Source organism: Urocitellus parryii, chromosome 11, assembly GCF_045843805.1.
Source record: "Urocitellus parryii isolate mUroPar1 chromosome 11, mUroPar1.hap1, whole genome shotgun sequence".
Classification (NCBI taxonomy): Eukaryota; Metazoa; Chordata; class Mammalia; order Rodentia; family Sciuridae; genus Urocitellus; species Urocitellus parryii.
Genome location: NC_135541.1, coordinates 20765468 through 20784371, shown reverse-complemented (window position 1 = coordinate 20784371; position 18904 = coordinate 20765468). Strand labels below are relative to the sequence as shown.

General features: G+C 48.5%; 1 protein-coding gene across 1 annotated transcript in view; it reads left to right on the top strand.

Annotated features, from left to right (window-relative positions):
- Csmd2 (CUB and Sushi multiple domains 2) overlaps positions 1–18085 on the top strand; it is a 540652-nt gene extending 522567 nt beyond the window's left edge. The window contains exons 59-70 of the mRNA XM_026406835.2: positions 294–473; positions 886–1059; positions 4020–4193; positions 4517–4590; positions 7343–7454; positions 7999–8178; positions 11048–11110; positions 13236–13397; positions 14827–14939; positions 16157–16244; positions 17554–17692; positions 17926–18085. Coding sequence (XP_026262620.2) covers positions 294–473; positions 886–1059; positions 4020–4193; positions 4517–4590; positions 7343–7454; positions 7999–8178; positions 11048–11110; positions 13236–13397; positions 14827–14939; positions 16157–16244; positions 17554–17692; positions 17926–18085 — 1619 coding nt within the window. The remainder of the gene's footprint in view (positions 1–293; positions 474–885; positions 1060–4019; positions 4194–4516; positions 4591–7342; positions 7455–7998; positions 8179–11047; positions 11111–13235; positions 13398–14826; positions 14940–16156; positions 16245–17553; positions 17693–17925) is intronic.
- The last annotated feature ends 819 nt before the right edge of the window (positions 18086–18904 follow it).

The following is an 18904-nucleotide window of genomic DNA, read 5'->3' as shown; positions in this document are numbered from 1 at the left end:
CTTGGCAGGATGGTTATAAATAAGAGGGTTGATCTTTAAGGCCCAAGTTTCTGGGTCACGTAAAGATGATGTGGGCAGGGACAGCAGGGAGTGGGGAGGCCAGTCAGGGAGATTTGATTCAGTGGACTTTACAATGGGCATTGCCCAGCTGGGAGGCTCGGAGAGCACAGGACGTCACTGATCTGACACTTTTCCTCCTTGGACTCATGCAGGGAGTGGTAGGCATGACGTTGGAATGCTGAGAAGTGGGGTCCAGGCTGGGAGTCAACAATACTGTCTCTCTCTCACCCTAGTCATAAACTGTGGTGACCCTGGGATTCCAGCCAACGGCCTCCGGCTGGGCAATGACTTCAGGTACAACAAAACTGTGACATACCAGTGTGTCCCTGGCTACATGATGGAGTCACACAGGGTGTCTGTGCTGAGCTGCACCAAGGACCGAACATGGAATGGTACCAAGCCAGTCTGCAAAGGTGCGTCTGAGGGCTGAAGATGTGGACAGAGGGCCAGAGGATACACAAGTGAGATGTGAGCCTGGAGTATCTAGAAGGGAGGGGTGGCCAAGCAGAGCCCTACCATCCTCTGGGGAAAGTGTCCAAGGTGAGGACTGGTGCTGAATATTGTCAGGTGGGAGATGGAAGATACCAAGGTGAGGCCTGGATTTGAACATCAGTGGGAGGGCTATGCAGAGACAAGAAAGGGTGGTCACACTTCAGATGCAAGATCAGAGCTCCTACAGTAGGAGGGGTCCTTTCTGATTCTTTCTGCTTGGCTCAGACTCCCAGCTGGTGTAGGGGACCCAGGGGAATCCATGATGGTGTGGGGAGAGGGGGGCTGATTTCCCCAGGACGGCACCAGAACTCGGCCTGCTCTGGTGTCCCCCAGCTATCATGTGCAAGCCGCCCCAGCTCATCCCCAACGGGAAAGTGGTGGGATCTGACTTCATGTGGGGCTCCAGTGTGACTTACGCCTGCCTGGAAGGGTACCAGCTCTCCTTGCCAGCGGTGCTCACCTGTGAAGGAAACGGATCCTGGACCGGAGAGCTGCCTCAGTGCTTCCGTAAGTGGCTCACAGGGACCTGGGGTGCATCCTGTCTGATGGCTCCTTCCCTTCCCTCCACAGAGCTTCGCTGGGGGAAAGCCTAGAGTAAGCAGCCCCTTGCCCCAAACCAGGGAAGAGTTTGTCGCTAGTGTCTGGAGTCACAGTGAAAAGGAATTAAGTCAGATGAGGAAGCGGGCAGTACCCAAAGATTTGGGGACAGCCAGTGCTAGGAACATGCCCATCTTTGTGGAAAATCCCTTGCGTGGAAAAGACTACTGGAGTTCCCTGATTTTCTAGTGAGATGCTACCTTTTATCCACCTGGCCCAGCTTTGTCCTGATGAGCCCCAAGCCCATTCCAGGACTCATTCCTGACCAAGGTCCCCAGAGAAGTAAACTGTGGGTCTCTTTTTACACACCCCATGAATGGGCTCTGGAAGCTTTTCTTCTTGCCCATGCTTTGGGTAAATAGTAGAACCTATTTTTCCTTTCTAATCAATATTTATGTAATTCTGAAAATTACATGCTCATGACACTGTTTAGATACCTCTAGGATTTTGTTTCAGTTGGGAATTTCAGCAGAGATTAGGGCCAGCAGCCCAAAAGTGGACATAGGCACTTGGTTCATGGTTAACAACCACAAGGGAGACATTGAAAGTTTACTGAGTCTCAGCACTGAGTGTGGACTCAGCAACCTTGCTTTTCCTATTGAGAAAAATGGAGTTGCCAATATTTCTTTTTAACAATGTATGATGGGGACTTCGAGAGTTGGGATGGCAGTATAGCTGAGTGGCAGAGTGCATACTTGGCATGAGTGAGACCCTGGGTTCAATCCCCAGCGTGTGTGTGTGTGCGCGCACACACACACACACACACACACACCAAATAATGAATTAAGGCCATTGTAAAAGAAAATTGAACTATATTAGAAAATAATATTTCTCAAAGATAAACCATAAAGTCAGGCTTGGATTCTGCCTCCACATGGATCACATGTATTTTTCATATACAATGATACACACACAAATCTCTATAAACGGTGTTGGATCATGCTGTATGTGTTATTTCATGACTTGTATTCACTGATGGGCCATAAGGACCTTTCCCTCAAAACCTCTCTCTATTAGTATATGCAGATATATGCATCATCATTTTTAATGGCTTTAAAGAATTTCCTATACCACACCACAGTTTGCTTAATCTCCTCCTATTGGTGATGAATTTAGATTGTCTCCAATTTAATCATGTTAGAAGCAGTTCTGTAGTAAATATCCCTGCAAATAACATTTCTTCACTCTCATAAGAAAGGCTTAGGAGTGTGATTGCTGGGCCAGTGGGCAGGCCCCTGTGCTTCCTGACACATGTTGCCCTGAATTGCCTTCTGGAAAGAGCATCCTCATTTACATTCCACCTGCAATTTCAGCAATGGTTCTTGACTCATACCCCCATCAACAATGGAGTTGCCAATATTTTAAAATATCTATGAGCCCATGGAGTTTAAAAACGTATCTCATCCCTTTAATTGGTATCCCATTGCTTGTTAGGCTGATCGGGTCTTTGTCAGCCTTTGCATATCTTGTTTATGGAGTTGTCTCTTCCAGATATTACGGTATCTGATCTACTCAGCCTCTAGCTAGCTTCTGATTGGTCAGCTCAGAATCTCCAACTTCCAGGGCATAGGCTACAGGTTCATCTTGCATTTTATCTTGCCTGCAATAATGAACCTCATAGTGTGTGCACACATGATAGCATAAAGTGATGTTTGTAGTGATGCCACGGGAGCTTTGCCATGGCATTGGACCTAGGACTTTGCAGTTGCTAGGCAAGCACTCTACCACTGAGCCGCATCCCAGCCTACTGGTGGTGATTTTTTTTTTTACCTTTGCTTTTTTTTTTTTTCTTTATTTACTGGCTAATGCCATAATTTCATTCTTCTTTAATGCTGAGTAACTTTCCATTGTGTATATATATCACATTTTCTTTATCATTCATCTATTAAAGGGCACCTAGATTGGTTCCATAGTTTGGCTATTGTGAATTGAGCTTAATGATATTTCTGATGTTAACATGAACTCAGTAGAATGGGCACACTCATACACACCTGCCACAGTGTAAATGTCAACCTTTTTGAAAGAAATTTGACACTTTACCTCAAGGACGGAGACCATGCTAAAACCTTTGAAGATAAGTGCACTCCTACAAAATTCTCTTAAAAAGATAATATGTGTGGAAGGAAATTCATGTATAATTTTATAATAGAAAATGCTCAACATCAGAGTTATGATAAAATGTAATTACAGTTGGGTGCAGTGGCAAACGCGTATCATCCCAGCTACTCAGGAAGTTGCTAAGGTAGGAGGATTGCAAGTTCAAACTCAGCCTCAGCGACTTAGCAAGACCCTGTCTCAAAATAAAAAGGTTAGGAATGTGGTTCAGAGGTTAAGTTCACCTGGGTTCAATCCCCAGTACCCAGAAATGTAATTATAGTACAACTATCCATTGCAAAATTGTGTAGCCAATAAATGATGATAATTTTATAAACAGAAAATATTTGAGGATGATATTAAGTGAATGAAACAAGATTGCAGTCATATGGGTACTGAGTTTGTAGCCAAACACACGTATACACACAACCAAATAAGGAATGGAAGGGGATATGCACAAAAATTGATCTTTTTTCCTTTGCCATACGGGGAATTGAACCCACAGCCTCAACATGGGCCTACCACTGAGCTACACCCACAGCCCTGCCTCCATATTCTGAACTCCCTGAGATGTTACTCCTTTACTTGGACAGTGATTGCCAGGCTCTCTGATGCAAAGGACAGGGGATTAGCAGTCGAAGCACAGAGACAGGTGGAAGCAGCTGCGCTCCCAGAGTTCAAGTGGAACCTGGAAAGACACAGAACAAAGGCAGAGCCGGTGGACTACTGGGCTCTAGAAAGTAACTAAGACCCGCCTTTCTCCCTTGTCTTCCCAGCCGTGTTCTGTGGCGATCCTGGGGTCCCGCCCCGTGGGAGGAGAGAGGACCGAGGCTTCTCGTACAGGTCATCTGTGTCCTACTCCTGCCACCCTCCTCTGGTGCTGGTGGGCTCTCCACGGAGGTTTTGTCAATCGGATGGGACATGGAGTGGCACCCAGCCCAGCTGCATAGGTGAGGGGGCTGTGGGGCTGAGTGCGGGGCTGGGCAGGTGGCGGGCAGTCATCTTTGGGACCTGAGAGGCTGCTTTCCCTTTCCCGTCTCATCTGCAATAAGGAACAAGTCCTCCTCCTTCAGGTTTCTTGGAGCAGGACAAGAAATGGCCAGAGTTAATGTCTTGGGGAATCAGCAGTCAGCTGGGGCTCTGGGGCAGGCAGAGCCTCAGAAGGCAGGGGCATCGGGATGTGGCTTGGTTTTCTACATTCATCTGTCAGGGTGACCGCCACGGTGAAAGTGTGGGTGACCATGTGGCCTGCTTCTTTGTTTGGGCCATCCAGATCCCACGCTGACCATGTGCGCGGACCCTGGAGTGCCACAGTTCGGGATACAGAACAATTCCCAAGGCTACCAGGTAAGGAGGTCAGCCAAGACGGGGCCTTCCTGCCTCCTGTCCCTTCCTGTCACAGCATCAGAAGACTCAGGGACCTTCTTGGGGACAGCACGGGGGCAAGACAAGACTTGAAATTGGAGGAAAAAAGTGTTCTGCTTTATCGAACCCTTCGAAACTGGAAGAGCTCTGCCCAGCAGGGAGGCAGAGGAGGCAGGCGGCTTGCAGGGCCGAGAACACTCCCCGCAACCCCAGAGTTGGGGTGGGTGTTTGTGGAAATATTGAAATGCGTGAGGCAGACAGACCTCCTGTCCTCAAGGCACTCGCACCCTGGCCACAGACACAGCTTATTCTGGGTGATGGGAACCAGCAGGGGCTACCCCAGAGGCATGTCTGCCAGCAGGCAGATGAGTGCACTCCTAGAAATTCTCCCAAGAAAATAATACACATGAAAGTCACATGTACCTTTATAATAGAAAATGCCTAACATCAGATTTATGATAAAATGTAATTACAGTGCAACCGCCCATTGCAAAATTGTGTAGCCAATAAATGATAATGGTGTTGTAAACATAGAAAATGTTTGCAGGATGATATTAAGTGTATGAAGCACCCTGTGAGGATGGAGGCCCCTCACACATTTCAGAAGGAGCTATGGGAGGAGGAGTCTTGGAAGGCCTGGGGGGGGGGAATGAATGGAAGAAAGGAAGCAGAAAGACAGGGGGGTGGACAGTTAGCTAGAGCCCAAGACACGCCCAAGAAGGTGTCAGGGACTAACCTGGGAAGGACAGGCTGGGCCCTCACCGGGTGACATCACTTACTCCTTCAATCTGTGCTCAGGCAGCAGATATTCACTGCCATGAGCGGTTCCAGATGAGGGGACTCGGGGTGAGTGGGCAGGCGAGGGGCTTGCCCTGATGGAGCTGCCCAGATGGTGACAATAATCCAACTACCAAGATCACTTCCACAAGTACCAAGCATCACATAATGGGGTATAAGGGGGCTTGAACAAGGTGGTCACTATTTTAGGTAGGGTAGTTAGGGAAGAGCCCTCCTGAAGGTGACATTTGAACTTCGGCCTCCACAATGAGAAGGGCAATCCTGTGCAAAGCCAGGTGACACTCCTGACTGAGCCAGGGCCAGGGCACAGGAGCTCCGAGGCAGGGAAGGGATTATCAGGGTGAGGCTGGACAGCAAGCCCTCAGCCAGTCTGCAGCCCAGTGGGCGAGGAGGAGAGGTGAAGTCAGAGGTCTGGGCTAGGTGTGGAAGCTTCAATGGCTGCTGAGGTTAGACACAGTACACCTCACCAGAAGTTTCTGTGTGGTCCAAAAGTTCCACTCCTGGAACTTTTTTATTGCCTAGAGACAGTCTTGCACATGTCACCAGGGAATAATAAAAACTGTAACATAATCATAGAGTGGATTATTACACAGCAGTGAAAATGAATGCACCACAGCTCTACACGGATGCATCCTGGAGATGCATCATTAATGACAGCGGTGATGCACAGATGAAAACTAGTAAGACTAATTAAACTGTTTGGAGATGTATTACACATTGATGGGATAGGACTACTATTATCAGGGTAAGGAAAAATTCAGGAGAATGGTTACCACTGAGAGGGTCTCAAGGGATGGGGCAGAGAAGGAGCAGGGGCTGTGACCACCATGCCACAGAGTTGAGCCTTCAGTGGCACAGCGGCTCCACTCACAGAGCTCGTTCTGTGATCACATGCCCTGTCCCCATCAGTTCTGTGCATCTTTTTGTACGTCTCAGATAACTCCTAATAATTCTTGCAAGGAGGGGATCTGGGCCAGGCCATGCAGGGCCTTGAGGCCAATGTCATCTCCTGGGTTTTATTTGAAAAGTCACAGGAAGCAACATCATTTGAAAGACCACTTGGGCTGCCGAGTTGAGACTGAAGGACAGAGGGGGGAAGAATAGAGGCACTCAGACAAGCAGGACGCTGTGGAGGTGACTCACGTGAAAAGTAAGGGTGATGTTGTGCGAGCTCAGGGACAGCAGGGAGAGACATGGAGCCTTCGGGGCACAGTGTCCTTCCACAGAGCTAAGAGGACCTGACCATGGGTCGGACTGAGGCATGGAAAGAGTCAAACGTGACTTGAGGTTTCTGATTTGCACAACTGGGTGGATAAAGTTGCCGTTTGCTGAATCAAATGATGAAATCTAAGAGGAAGACAAGTTGGGTGTGGAAGGGAGTGGAAATCATGGAGTTTCATGTTGCATTGGAATTTGCTCCAGGAGGTGACAGGGACACAGGAGCATCTGAGCTGGGAAGTGGTGCAGTCTGATTTGCCGAGTAGGAAACTGATATGGTCACACAAGTGGATTGGAGAAGGGGAGGTAGGGCTGGTGGCTGCAGGAGTATGGAGGGGGACAGTTAGGAGCTAGTGGAGGTGTCAGTGGGGAACGCAGCTGAGCAGGGGAGAAGTGGAGGAAGGGGCTATTCTGTGAGTGAGATGTTCAAGAAGCCCAGAGCCCTGCTGGGGGAGGGACATCTGTAAAGAAAGCAAGTCTCCCATCCTTGGGGAACTCACCGTTTCATAGAAGAGAGGGACACACTCGAGCGGTGTTTTCCATCCCACCATGTTTTCCATCCCACCACCGCCTCATCTGAGAGTCAACCAGGCAGAGACACCCAGGGTTGCAGGCAGAGGCAGCAGCGTGGGCAGGCGCTGGGTCAGGGCAAGTAAGCAGCGGGGGACAGGCGTCACTGGCTGGAAAGGGATGACGGGACCCTCTGTCCTTGCCACAGGTTGGCAGCACGGTGCTCTTCCGTTGTCAGAAAGGATACCTGCTTCAGGGCTCCACCACCAGGACCTGCCTGCCCAACCTGACCTGGAGCGGAACCCCGCCCGACTGCGTCCGTGAGTGCGGCCCCCACCTGCGTCCCCCTGCCTGTGGGCACCTGGGAGATGCGCTGATGCTCTGAGTGCCCTCAGTGGCAGGGAGCACTCGGCTCTGTCCCCACCAGTGCCGACCTCTTTGTGGTGCTTGCCCCCTGGGGCTTCACAGGTGTCTCCACACAAAAGCCTTTCTGGAATTAGAAGCAATTCCCTGCCTTCAAAAAGCAAAATCTGTCCAGTGGCAGCAAAAACTAAGTACAAGGCCCCGCCCTGGGAGTCCGCGGATTTCAGGCTCTGACCACAGTGACTCCATCGTCCCGTAGGCAGTGCTTCAGGCTTGGATTCCTCCAGGGCTGGCCAAGCCATCCGCCACGCCATCTCCATCTTGGCCATTCCTAGACTTGACCAAATCTAGGGCTGGGGAGGAGTCTGGGGCAGGGGGGTGCTGGGCAGGAAAGGACCCAGAAGGGAAAGGGAGGGCATGTTCCATCTGGAATCGGAATGGTGGAGGAGGCCCCCGAAGACCCCATCTCCTCAGGTCTCACTACGTCTCTCCTCCCGCCAGCCCACCACTGCAAGCAGCCGGAGACACCAACCCATGCCAACGTCGGGGCCCTGGACCTGCCCTCCATGGGCTACACGCTCATCTACTCCTGCCAGGAGGGCTTCTCCCTCAAAGGTGGCTCCGAGCACCGCACCTGCCGGGCGGACGGCAGCTGGACCGGCAAGCCGCCCATCTGCCTGGGTGAGTGAGCCCGCCCAGAGCACCCCCCCCCCCGTGGGAGGCCAGAGGGGACGCTGTGCTTGGGCTGAAAAGGCGAAAGGAAGGAATAAACGGGATTTCCAGCAGCCGGACCCTGGCTCAGATCCTTCGAGGCACTGTGTCTCCAGGAGACCACCCCAGAGCAGTCTAAGGAAGCGCCTGGCGAACCCCAAGGCTTAGCTCGCCACCTCTGCCTGTACTTAAGCACATTGCAGGGGCAGGCTCATCACCAGGCACAGAAAAGGTCGCTCTTCCACCAAATCAGAAGGACACATGACACAGATTATAAACTTGATGAAACGGTACCCACCCAAGATGTCCAGGACCCCCCGACACCTTGTTACTTTTTTAAACTAATACATAAAAATAATGCACATTTCTGAGGTCGTATGTGACATTTCGGTACATGGACACTGCATAAAGTTCAAGTCAGCAAACATCTCTCTCCTCAAGTGATCACCAGCCCCTCCCTCTTCTCCATCCACAATTTCTCTATTTCTTGTGCATCATCACTGTGCAGGATTCAGTGCTGGAAGACACAGCCCTGCCCTGAAAGGAGCTCATACTTGACTTGCAGAGACACAGACGTGTTTTCAGGTGTAACAGTACCTTGAGGAACGTAGCGATGCGCTGAACACTGAGGGAACGGGAAGGGAGGGCGCTAAACCTGGGGGGAGTCAGGGAAGGCTTCCTGGAGAAGGTGATGTTTGAGTCTGGCCTTAAGTGAAAGGGTCAAATATAGAGCATCAGTTGATGCTGGAATAGAATTGAACTCTCTCTTATAGGAGCTGACCACACCATATGCACTTTGTGTGAGTTAGCTCATTCAGTCCTCATCATCCTGTGAGTTAGTGCTGGTCCCATTAATATATAAGGAAACTGGGGCACAGAGAGGTTAAGTCATATGCCCAAGGTCACCAGCTGGTAAAGGAAAAGATCCAAACTCTGACATTCCAACTTCAGGGTCCATGCTCTTAACTACTTGGCCATCTTGCCTGCCAAAGAAACTTTTGATGATCAGAGTCTTGATCAGAATAACATTGTTTTATTTTCATTGTATGGATTATTGTAAATTTTATTTATAGAAAGCAATATTTGCTTTTTAAAGTTTTTTCATTATTAAAATTGAAGTGACACATTTGTGCATATGTATGGGGCACATATTTTGGGGTATGGCATATTTATCCTTTCTATGTGTTTTCCACATATGGAGATGATACATGGGTTCTTTTTAAAAATATGTTCATTATTCATTTTTTGTTGTGGCAAAATGTATACAACATAAAATTTTAAGTGTACATTGGCATTAGATACAGTCACAGTATCATTCAGCCATCACCACTATCCATTTCCAGAACTTTGTCATCATCCTGAACAGAAATTCGGTGCCTATTAAGCAATAACTCCCATCTTCTTAGCCTGTGGTAACCTCTGTTTTTCTCTCCATCTCTGTGAAATTGCCTGTTCTAAATATCTTGTGTCAGTGACATCATACAACATCTGTCCTTTTGTGCCTGGTTTATTACACTTGGCATAATGTATTCAGCATTCATCCATGTTTTGGCAGTCTCAGAATCTCATTCCTTTTTAATGGCTGAATAATATTTTAGGATATGTTTATATTACATTTTTTTTTGTCCATTCATCCATTGATGGACACTTTGGTTGTTTCTACTTGGCTATTTTATGAAAAATGCTACTTTTAACAAACGTGTATGTTTTGTGTGAATATTTTCAATTCTCTTGGGTAGACATCTACAAGTAGAATGTGGCATGTTGAGAAGCTGCCAAGCTGTTCTCCACAGTGCCTGCACCATTTGCATTCCCAGCAGCATATATACTCAGGTTCCAATTGCTCTACATACTTGCCAACACTTATTATTGTCCATCTTTTTTAGCACAGCCATCCAAAAAGGATGCCAAGTGGTGCCTCATGATTTTAGTTTTTTCATCCAATTAATGCTTCATTTTTCATTGACAAATAAATATTGGTATGTGTACAACATAATGTTCTGACATCTGTATATGTTGTGGAATGGCTGAACCAAGCTAATTAGCACTTAAAAACTACTCTCTTAGCAATTTCATATATACAATACTTTGTTATTGAGCTGTTCACGACTTGTTCCTCGTGTCTAACTGAAATTTTGTACCCTTTGACCAACATCTCCCCAATTCCATCTGTTCACTGCCCCAGCCCCTGGGAACTATCATGTTCCTTTCTGCTTCCAGAGTTTAACTTCTTTTTATTTCTGTATGATGATAAAAAAGAAGTGAGCTCCTGCAGGAGTTACTTAGCTTATTTCACTTACTGTCCTCATGTTGTCAGGACAACATCTCCTTTTAACAGGCTGAATAGCATTCGTGTGTGTGTGTGTGTGTGTGTGTGTGTGTGTGTAAAAATGGACAAGAGGGTTGATTCCATATCATGTCTGCTGTGGATGATGCTGAACTAGCAGGGGAGTGTTGGCATCACTTGGGCATAGTGACATCAGTCCCGCTGGGCAGATACCCAGAAGTGAGACCTCTGGATCATATGGTAATTCTATTTCCACTCTTTCTCCTGGCTACTTCAAGATTATGGTAGATACTGTTCCCCTAGTTATTTAATGCAGTAATAAATAATCACATACATGGTTATCTCCTAAAGCCTCATTTAAAATTTTAATAACTGTCACTGTGCAGCTCTTTGTTTTATTATTCTGAGATGGGGCCACACTCCTTGTCTAAGAAGCTGAGTCCAAAGCAGGTCTCACTCCAAAGAGGACCCACTGACCTCGTGTCACACGGTTTCCAACAGAGTGTGGACCAGAGGCTGATGCTGTTTTCTTCCATTCTCTCTCCCCAGCAGAGGTCCGGCCCAGTGGGAGACCCATCAACACTGCCCGGGAGCCGCCACTCACTCAAGCCTCCGGTATGTACTGTCCAGACCATTGGCTCAAGACACCTGTGTTGTTTCTACTGCCTAGTGAGCCAGAAACACGCGCACGAGTTCCAGTGGGAGGGCACGGTTTCCCCACCTTCCTCCCCAGCTAGGCAGCCTAGAAGGAAGTGAGACTGAAGGAAGCAGAAACCTCATCAGAAGAGAGAGGCAGGGCCTCCCAGAAACATGTCCAGAGCTCTGAGCTCTGGCACCATGAATTGCTCCCATGGCATAGGCTTAGATCCAGGTCCTGCCCAGGGAGCTTCCTGGAAATTGTTACCTCTTTAAGATTGGTATTGTGTCTTTCAAAGACAGTTCCAGAACTGAAAAAATGACAGATGTGGATGTGGTCTGACCAATGCAAAATTAATGCAGACTATCACATGCCTTTTTTGAACCTTCTACTTTTTTTAACCACTTGAGTTAGTCAGCTTGCTGTTACTGTAACAAATAAATACCTGAGATAGCTTGTGAACAGAAAAGGTTTATTTTGGCTCATGGTCTTAGAGGTCAGCCCATGAATGATTGACCTCTTGTTTTGGGGACTATGGTAAGGCAGCACATCATGGAAGGAGCAAGTTCATGTTGAGGTGCAAAAGAGAGACAAGAAGAGGAAGGGGAAGGGTCCTACAACCCCCTTCAAGAGCATGTTCCCAGTGACCTAAACCCTCCCACCAGGCCTCACTTACTCCCAATATTGCCCCCAACTGGGGACCAGTCCTTTACCACACAGGCATTTGAGATCCAAATAACAGCACCACGTGAGCCTGTGTGTCACTAGGAACCAAGGCCAGATTTGGCATCATAGACTCAGTTCTAGTGCCATTTTGCTATCTGACCAGCTCTGTCCTTAGGCGGATGTGCGTCTCCACTAAAGCTTCAATTCACCTTTTGGTAAAATAGGGATTGGAATTCTTGCCTGCAAGAATGATTACAAGGATAAATGACAGTTTTAGTAGCCATCATGCATTAGGTGCTGTGAGTGCTCAGCACGGTGTAACATGCAGTTTGCAGCATTCGGTCGTTTAGCCTGACAGTGAGGTAGATGGGTTGGCCCCGTTTAGCTGAACTACAGGTGTGGCCTAGACAGGGAGGAAGTCAAGGTTCTTGCACATGATCAAGCAACTGATGATGACAGCTCAGACTGGAATCCAGAGCCCTCTCACTTCACCAGCTCACGTTCCCCCCTACCAGACTAGGCTGGTGGCACTTTCCTCTTCTCTCCCCTTTCTCTATCTTTTAAACCCCTTCCTTCCTTTTTTTTCTTCTCTTTTCTTTCTTCCTTCTCTCACTATCTTCTGATTCCCTTTCTTTCTTCTTTTTTTAAATATTTTGCTTTTAATCGACAAATAATAAATGTATATATTTATGGGGTACAATGGGAAGTTGTGGTACATGTATATGTTGTTGTATGAATAAAGCTAACACATCCTCTCCTGGTTGTTTTTGTGGTGAGCGCATCTAAAACCTGCTCCTTCAGCAGTTTTGAAATATTCAATACATAATTATTAACTGTGGTCACTGTGCTGTGAAATGTATCACTAGAACGTAATTCCTCCTGTCCAGATGAAACCTTATACCCTTTGACCATCTTGCCTCTCCCTCCCAGCCCCTGGTAACCACCATTCTACTGTCTGCTTTTCTTGAGTTCAGTTTTTAGCACACTCATCTAAGTGAAATCATGCAGCATTTGTTCTTTCTGTCCCTGGCTTATTTCACTTAGCATAATATCCTCCAAGTTCATCCATGTTGTGCCAAATGAAAGGATTTCCTTCTTTTTCAAGGCTGAATGCATATGTTTACCACATTTGCTTTACCTGCTGATGCATTAATGAGACACTTTGGTTGTTCCCCTAATTTGACTCATATGAATAGTGCTTCAATTAACATGGAAGTACAGACATCTCTTTGATGTACTGTTTCAACTCCCTCCACCCATCCACTCTGAGACTCGGGATGATCACAAGAGAGCCAGGGCCCTTGACCACCCTTCCCACGTGTTAGACATTGGGGGAAGAAACAGCTTCCTTGAGTGAGCTGGGATCGCTCCTCAGCTGGCCCCCATTGATGCCCCCACACACAAATCCTTCTCACACCTGTTTCTCAATTCCTCTAGTTCCTGGGGATGTTTTTGCCAAGAATTCCCTATGGAAAGGGGCCTATGAGTACCAGGGGAAGAAGCAGCCAGCCATGCTCAGAGTGACCGGCTTCCAGGCTGCCAATAGCAAAGTCAACGCCACCATGATTGACCACAGTGGCGTGGAGCTGCACTTGGCTGGTAAGGAGGAGACCATGTCCACAAAGCAGAGCGGGTGGGAAGGTGGTGGGTGGGCTCCCACCTTCACCAGGAAGCCTACTATCTCACATCGCACAGGAGGCTGGTGCTTGTGCCTGGTGGTCAGAGAAAGAGGGGATGTCTGTTCATCTTGACCACACACTAATGAAAAGGTTAGATGACCAACATTAATACTTCAGTGTGTAAAGAGCTCTTAGAAGAGAGAGTTCTATCCTTCTATCCCTAAAACCAAACCAAAAAATGGGGCTGAGAATTCTCAGAAGCCCAAGTATACAGCAATCAATCAAAGAAAATGTATCTTTCGGCACTCATGGAAAAAATGAACACAAAGTGTGGTTTTCCACTGACCCCATTAGCTCAGAGCTTTTAAAGTGATAAAGCTCAGCGCAGGTCACGTCTAGCAAGAAGACCCAAGGAAAATATGTAGAGTCTAGAAGTGAGTTGGGCAATTCACATCAAGGTCCTTGAAGGTGACGGGACTCATCAATTACATTTCTAACAGTTTTTATCATAGAAATTGATATGGACAGAGTCCAACACTTATTAATAAAGGATGTTCTCTTTAGAGGGTTCTTTTCTACAAAAAGCTAAAAATAGAAATTTTCCAAAAAATAAAATAGGTGTTATAATTATGTCATATCTGCTAGATAAAATACCATGTCAACCTCAGAGGGATTTGCACCCATTATAATGCATTCAAAAGCTGACTCCAGTTTTTGAAATGAAAAAATGTATTTGTAATAAAGAAAATTGGTATCATTTACAGTGAAATGTTAACATTGGTTATTGCTTAGTCATGAGATCAGGAGGGAATATTTTTTTTCCTTCATGTACCTCTGCATTTTTTTTAAAAAATCTCCTCAATCTTTGTATAACCAGAAAAACTAAAAATCTTAGAAAGCGAGTGTTTCTTCGATAGATGATAGACTGATGAATGCACAAGTAAATGAGCATGCTGATACACGACCCCATGTGTTCATAGTCACACATACACACAGCCACATCTATTGATTTGTTCCAATACAGTCTTAAACACATTCATTTACCCCACGTGTATGCCCTCAGGTCTTCCTGCACCCACTGAACTCTAAGCATATATATGTATTAATGGCAGACCAAAATGCAAAAATTCACATTCTCATGTGTGCATGTATAAACAGGATCAGTCTCTCCACCCAGTAGTCTAGTTACTAACACATAGTTGCACACACTTGCACGTACTCACACTCAGCCCATACTAACATGTGACAGTATATTCACCTCCTCACAGGCGTGCAGAGAATGTTTCCATCGATGGATACATGTGAAATTCCACATAAACCTTCACACCCATTTACCTGCAAATTTAGATTTTGAGATTTTCATACTTCTTTCAAGTATACCACCCACTCTCCAAACTTTCTTTTCCCAGGATATTACAAGAAAGAAGATTTCCATCTCCTGCTGCAAGTCTACCAGATTACAGGACCTGTGGAGATCTTTGTGAATAAGTTCAAAGATGACCACTGGGCTTTAGATGGGCATGTAAGTTCAGCAAATTGATCTCCGCATACCCCACCCCATTCCCAATTCCCAGGGAGGAGGAGGAGGACAGAGAGTTATGGAAACTCCGAGGATCAACATGGAAACTTGGAGGTTCTCTGTGGGGCCAGGATTGGGAGCAAGGGAGACCTAATAAAGTGGAAAAGGGAAAAATTAAAAGGGCCAAAGGGTCACCATATCTGAGAGAGATGAGGAAGTTCTGCTTTTAGAGCAGGGTTAGAGGCCATGGGTATAAGCAAGTTGAAGGTCATAGTTTGGTGCATGAGAACAGGAAGAAGGTGGTAAGTGGCAAGTGACCTTGAACATGTATTTGCAAGATGTGGACTGTGATTTTTAGCAGAGCTTGAGAAACCAGCACACGTAGGAAAGGTGAAACTTCCTTGCATTCTCCTTTGGGAGAGCATTACATGCTAGGGACTCCTCCAGGTGGAAGTCAGTCCCTGTGCAAGAGAAGAGAGATTCAGGACCAGGAGCAGCTGCAGCCTCGGCCAGCCAGGGCATGTTTAAGGGGATAGCAGGGTAGGTCAGCCTAGAGTGCATTAGACAGAGGGTGTGCCCTGGGGATGGAGCAAGGGTTGGGAGGTACACCAGCAGCTGAGCATCCTCAAAGCCCACTTTAGCTGCTGAGGTCACCAGCCACCTGTTTGAGCATCATGGAGGCAGAGAGAGAGGGAGCAGGAAGGATTTATGGCCTCTACTACCCACCTAAAACTAACAGCTATTGAAACTATGTTCAACTCTCCAAAGCACATTAATCTGCTAGGGATATTTTAATCATGTTTGTTCCATGAAGCTCCAAAAATTGGTTTCCATCACAGTAATAATACCTCCTATGCATCTAAGACCTATAAATGTCCTAGTGCTTTAATTCCAATTCATTTAATCCTCCCAGTAACCCTATAACATACTGTTATTCCCATTTTACAAATGAGAAACTGAGGCCAGACCGCAGTGATCTGAACAGTAGAAAACAGAATGTTCTTCCTACATCATACCAAGTACATGCCCCCCCCCACACACACACACATCAGTGCCTTGGTGTAGGCAGAGTCATGTCTGTGCTTTGAGCAGCAGGTTGGTAGGGGACACCAGCAAGAACCTATGACCATATCTCTGGCCTGACCTGGTGTGGCCAGCAGGAGTTCTAGATCCTTCTAGCATGCCTTGCATCTTGCTCTCTCTGCCCCCCACCATTGCAGGTCTCCTCGGAATCTGCAGGAGGTACCTTCATCTACCAAGGCTCCGTCAAGGGTCAAGGCTTTGGCCAATTTGGCTTTCAAAGACTTGGTAACTAGCAATTGTCCCCTGGAAGTGTGGGCTCGTGGGGTGGGAGGGAAACTGTGTTCTGGGATAGAGGAGAGGACTGGTGAAGTTCAACATCTGAGACAAGGTTCTTAGCCTCTTTTGGATCCAGGACACCTCTGAGATCCTGACAAAAGCTATGTCACAACTCTCCAAACACCGATGCCTGGCAGTTGACTTCTGCCACATAGTTCCTCGCTCAGCCCTTGAGTTCAGAGTCCCGACTGCAGGGCCACCAAGAGCCTCAGGCATCATCACTGCTGCCACAAAAGAGCAAGTCATCCTGGTTGGCATTGTCCTCATTTCAGATGAGAAAGCTGAGCACAAGGAGGTGGCTCTTTGCTCCTCCCCAGCACCTTGACCCTGTGTGCCTCATGTCATCCTAGTCCAGCCTCCTCACTTCAGGGACAGCCCTGACCCAGAGCCTCAGGGCACCTGGCCTCAGACTGTCACAGAGAGGGGCCCTGGCTTCTCAGGAGCAGTGGAGGCAGAGTGGGGTGGGGGTCATGGGTGCTCCAGAGTCAGCCCCACTCCCCGGGCACTGGGCCCCAGGGTCCCCTGCCTGCCAGGGCGATCCATTACATTTTCCCAAAGCTGTGACCTCCAGAAATTTCTATTATAAGCAGAAATCTGCTTCCCTGTAGTTCTCCTGCTTGCTGCCTCTCTCCAAAGTTGTTTGGGTTCTGTCATCATGGACTGCATGGAATAAGACCACCCTCTTCCATGCAGCAGCCCTCAAACCTTGCAAAGTTCCCCAGCCCCCACAGTTGAGTCCACTGGAAAGATCCCAGAAAACTGGGGCTCTTGTTTTGGCTCCATAATGGACTCTATCCCTGTACTCTTTTAGAGTTCCAGCCTCCTCAGTTAGGTGGGCAAGGACCAGAGTCTGCTTATGTTCATCTGGGCCCTCCCAGCCTGGGGTGGGGAGAGGTGTCCTCCAGAAGAGGGAGCCTCAGCCCCTCCCCACTTCGACCAGAGCTGTTCTACCTCACCTGTGCTGGGTTTTGGCTTCTGATAAAAGGCTTCTAAGGCCAAAGGAAGTATATAGAAACTTTCAAAGGGCTGCATCCTTTTAAGGTCTTATCTGGGAACATGGCTAAGTCCTATGTGGAATGGCTTCCCCTGGGTGGACACTGTCCCCAGGACATCATCTGGGCTCCTCTCAGGGGAATCCCGTCTGAGCTGGGGAAGGCAGACGCCCGGACTAGGTACCACTCCCCGATGGTGTGCAGTGGGACCTTCCACCTGGGGCTGTGTCTCTGTGACTTGAGTGTTATGTTTTGGGACTTTGCAGACCTCCGGCTGTTGGAGTCAGACCCCGAATCCATCGGCCGCCACTTTGCTTCCAACAGCAGTTCGGTGGCGGCCGCCATCCTGGTGCCTTTCATCGCCCTCATCATCGCAGGCTTCGTGCTCTATCTCTACAAGCACAGGTACCGTGGAGGAAGGGGACCGGAGCGAGAGCGGGGACCAGAGGGGGCCGCCCCGTCCCGACCCCAGCCCTCCCCAGCCCTCCAGCCTTCCCGGCCCGGGCTGTAACTCCGGAGAGGAAGAGCGCGCTCCTGGCCCCCACTGCCCACCTGTCCCCTTCCCCCCTCCCCTCGGGCCCGAGTCTCTCCGCACCTCCCTCCCTCTCTATGTCAGGGTCACTCTCTCTCATCCCCAGGAGAAGACCCAAAGTGCCGTTCAATGGCTACGCCGGCCACGAGAACACAAACGTTCGGGCCACATTTGAGAACCCCATGTACGACCGCAACATCCAGCCCACAGACATCATGGCCAGCGAGGCGGAGTTCACAGTCAGCACAGTGTGTACCGCGGTATAGCCCCCAGGCCTGGCTGCCGCCGCTGCCGCCACCGAGAGCCCCGCCTCCAGCAACCGGTAAGCTGGGCGGGGGAGGCCGGAGGGCTGGGCGGGGCGCGGGCACGCTTCTGCGCAGGCGCGGGCTCGCCCGAGACCCACAGCACCAGCGTGCGTCTGTGTGTTGGCGCCGCGGAGCTGGGGACTTGGCGGATCTGATTGAATCCCCACACCTCATGTGAGATAGGTGCTATTGGAATCCTCGTTGCAGAGGAGAAAGCTGAAAACAGGTGCTCAGAAGTCAACAAACTTGACCTAGCTCATGCAGCTAAGAAGTGGTGGGGTCAAAATCCAGTCTTCAGCTCGATACGTTGGCCCACCAGGGGAAAAAGACCACAGATGCAAAACACTATATTCTGCTGTATCTACCTCCTGCCTTCACCTCACCCTCAGTTTAGGAAGGTTAAAAAAAATCAAAGGAAAAGGTGGAGCTGACGAATTGTCTTTCATTCTCTCCCCTGTATTCCTTCCTGGTTTTGCCTCTCTTCTCCTGCTTCCTTCCACCTGCTGCCACCCCTTCTCCTCTTCTGCCACCTCTGCCTTGGCTTGTTTGTTCCCAGCTCCCCAAGGGGCAGGAAGGAGCGCCCCTGAGCACAGCGCCTGGTGCCCGTCTTCGTCTGTCTCTATGCCTGTCTCTGCCACTGCTGGGACTCGAGCCCACACCCTGCCACCATCTGCGCCTGCCACCCTCGAGAGGACTCCTGCGATGCCCTGGCTTGGGGCAGTAAAGGAAGAGGGGCTTCAGACAGAGGAAGGAAGTTTGTGGATTGAAAATGGCCAAGCA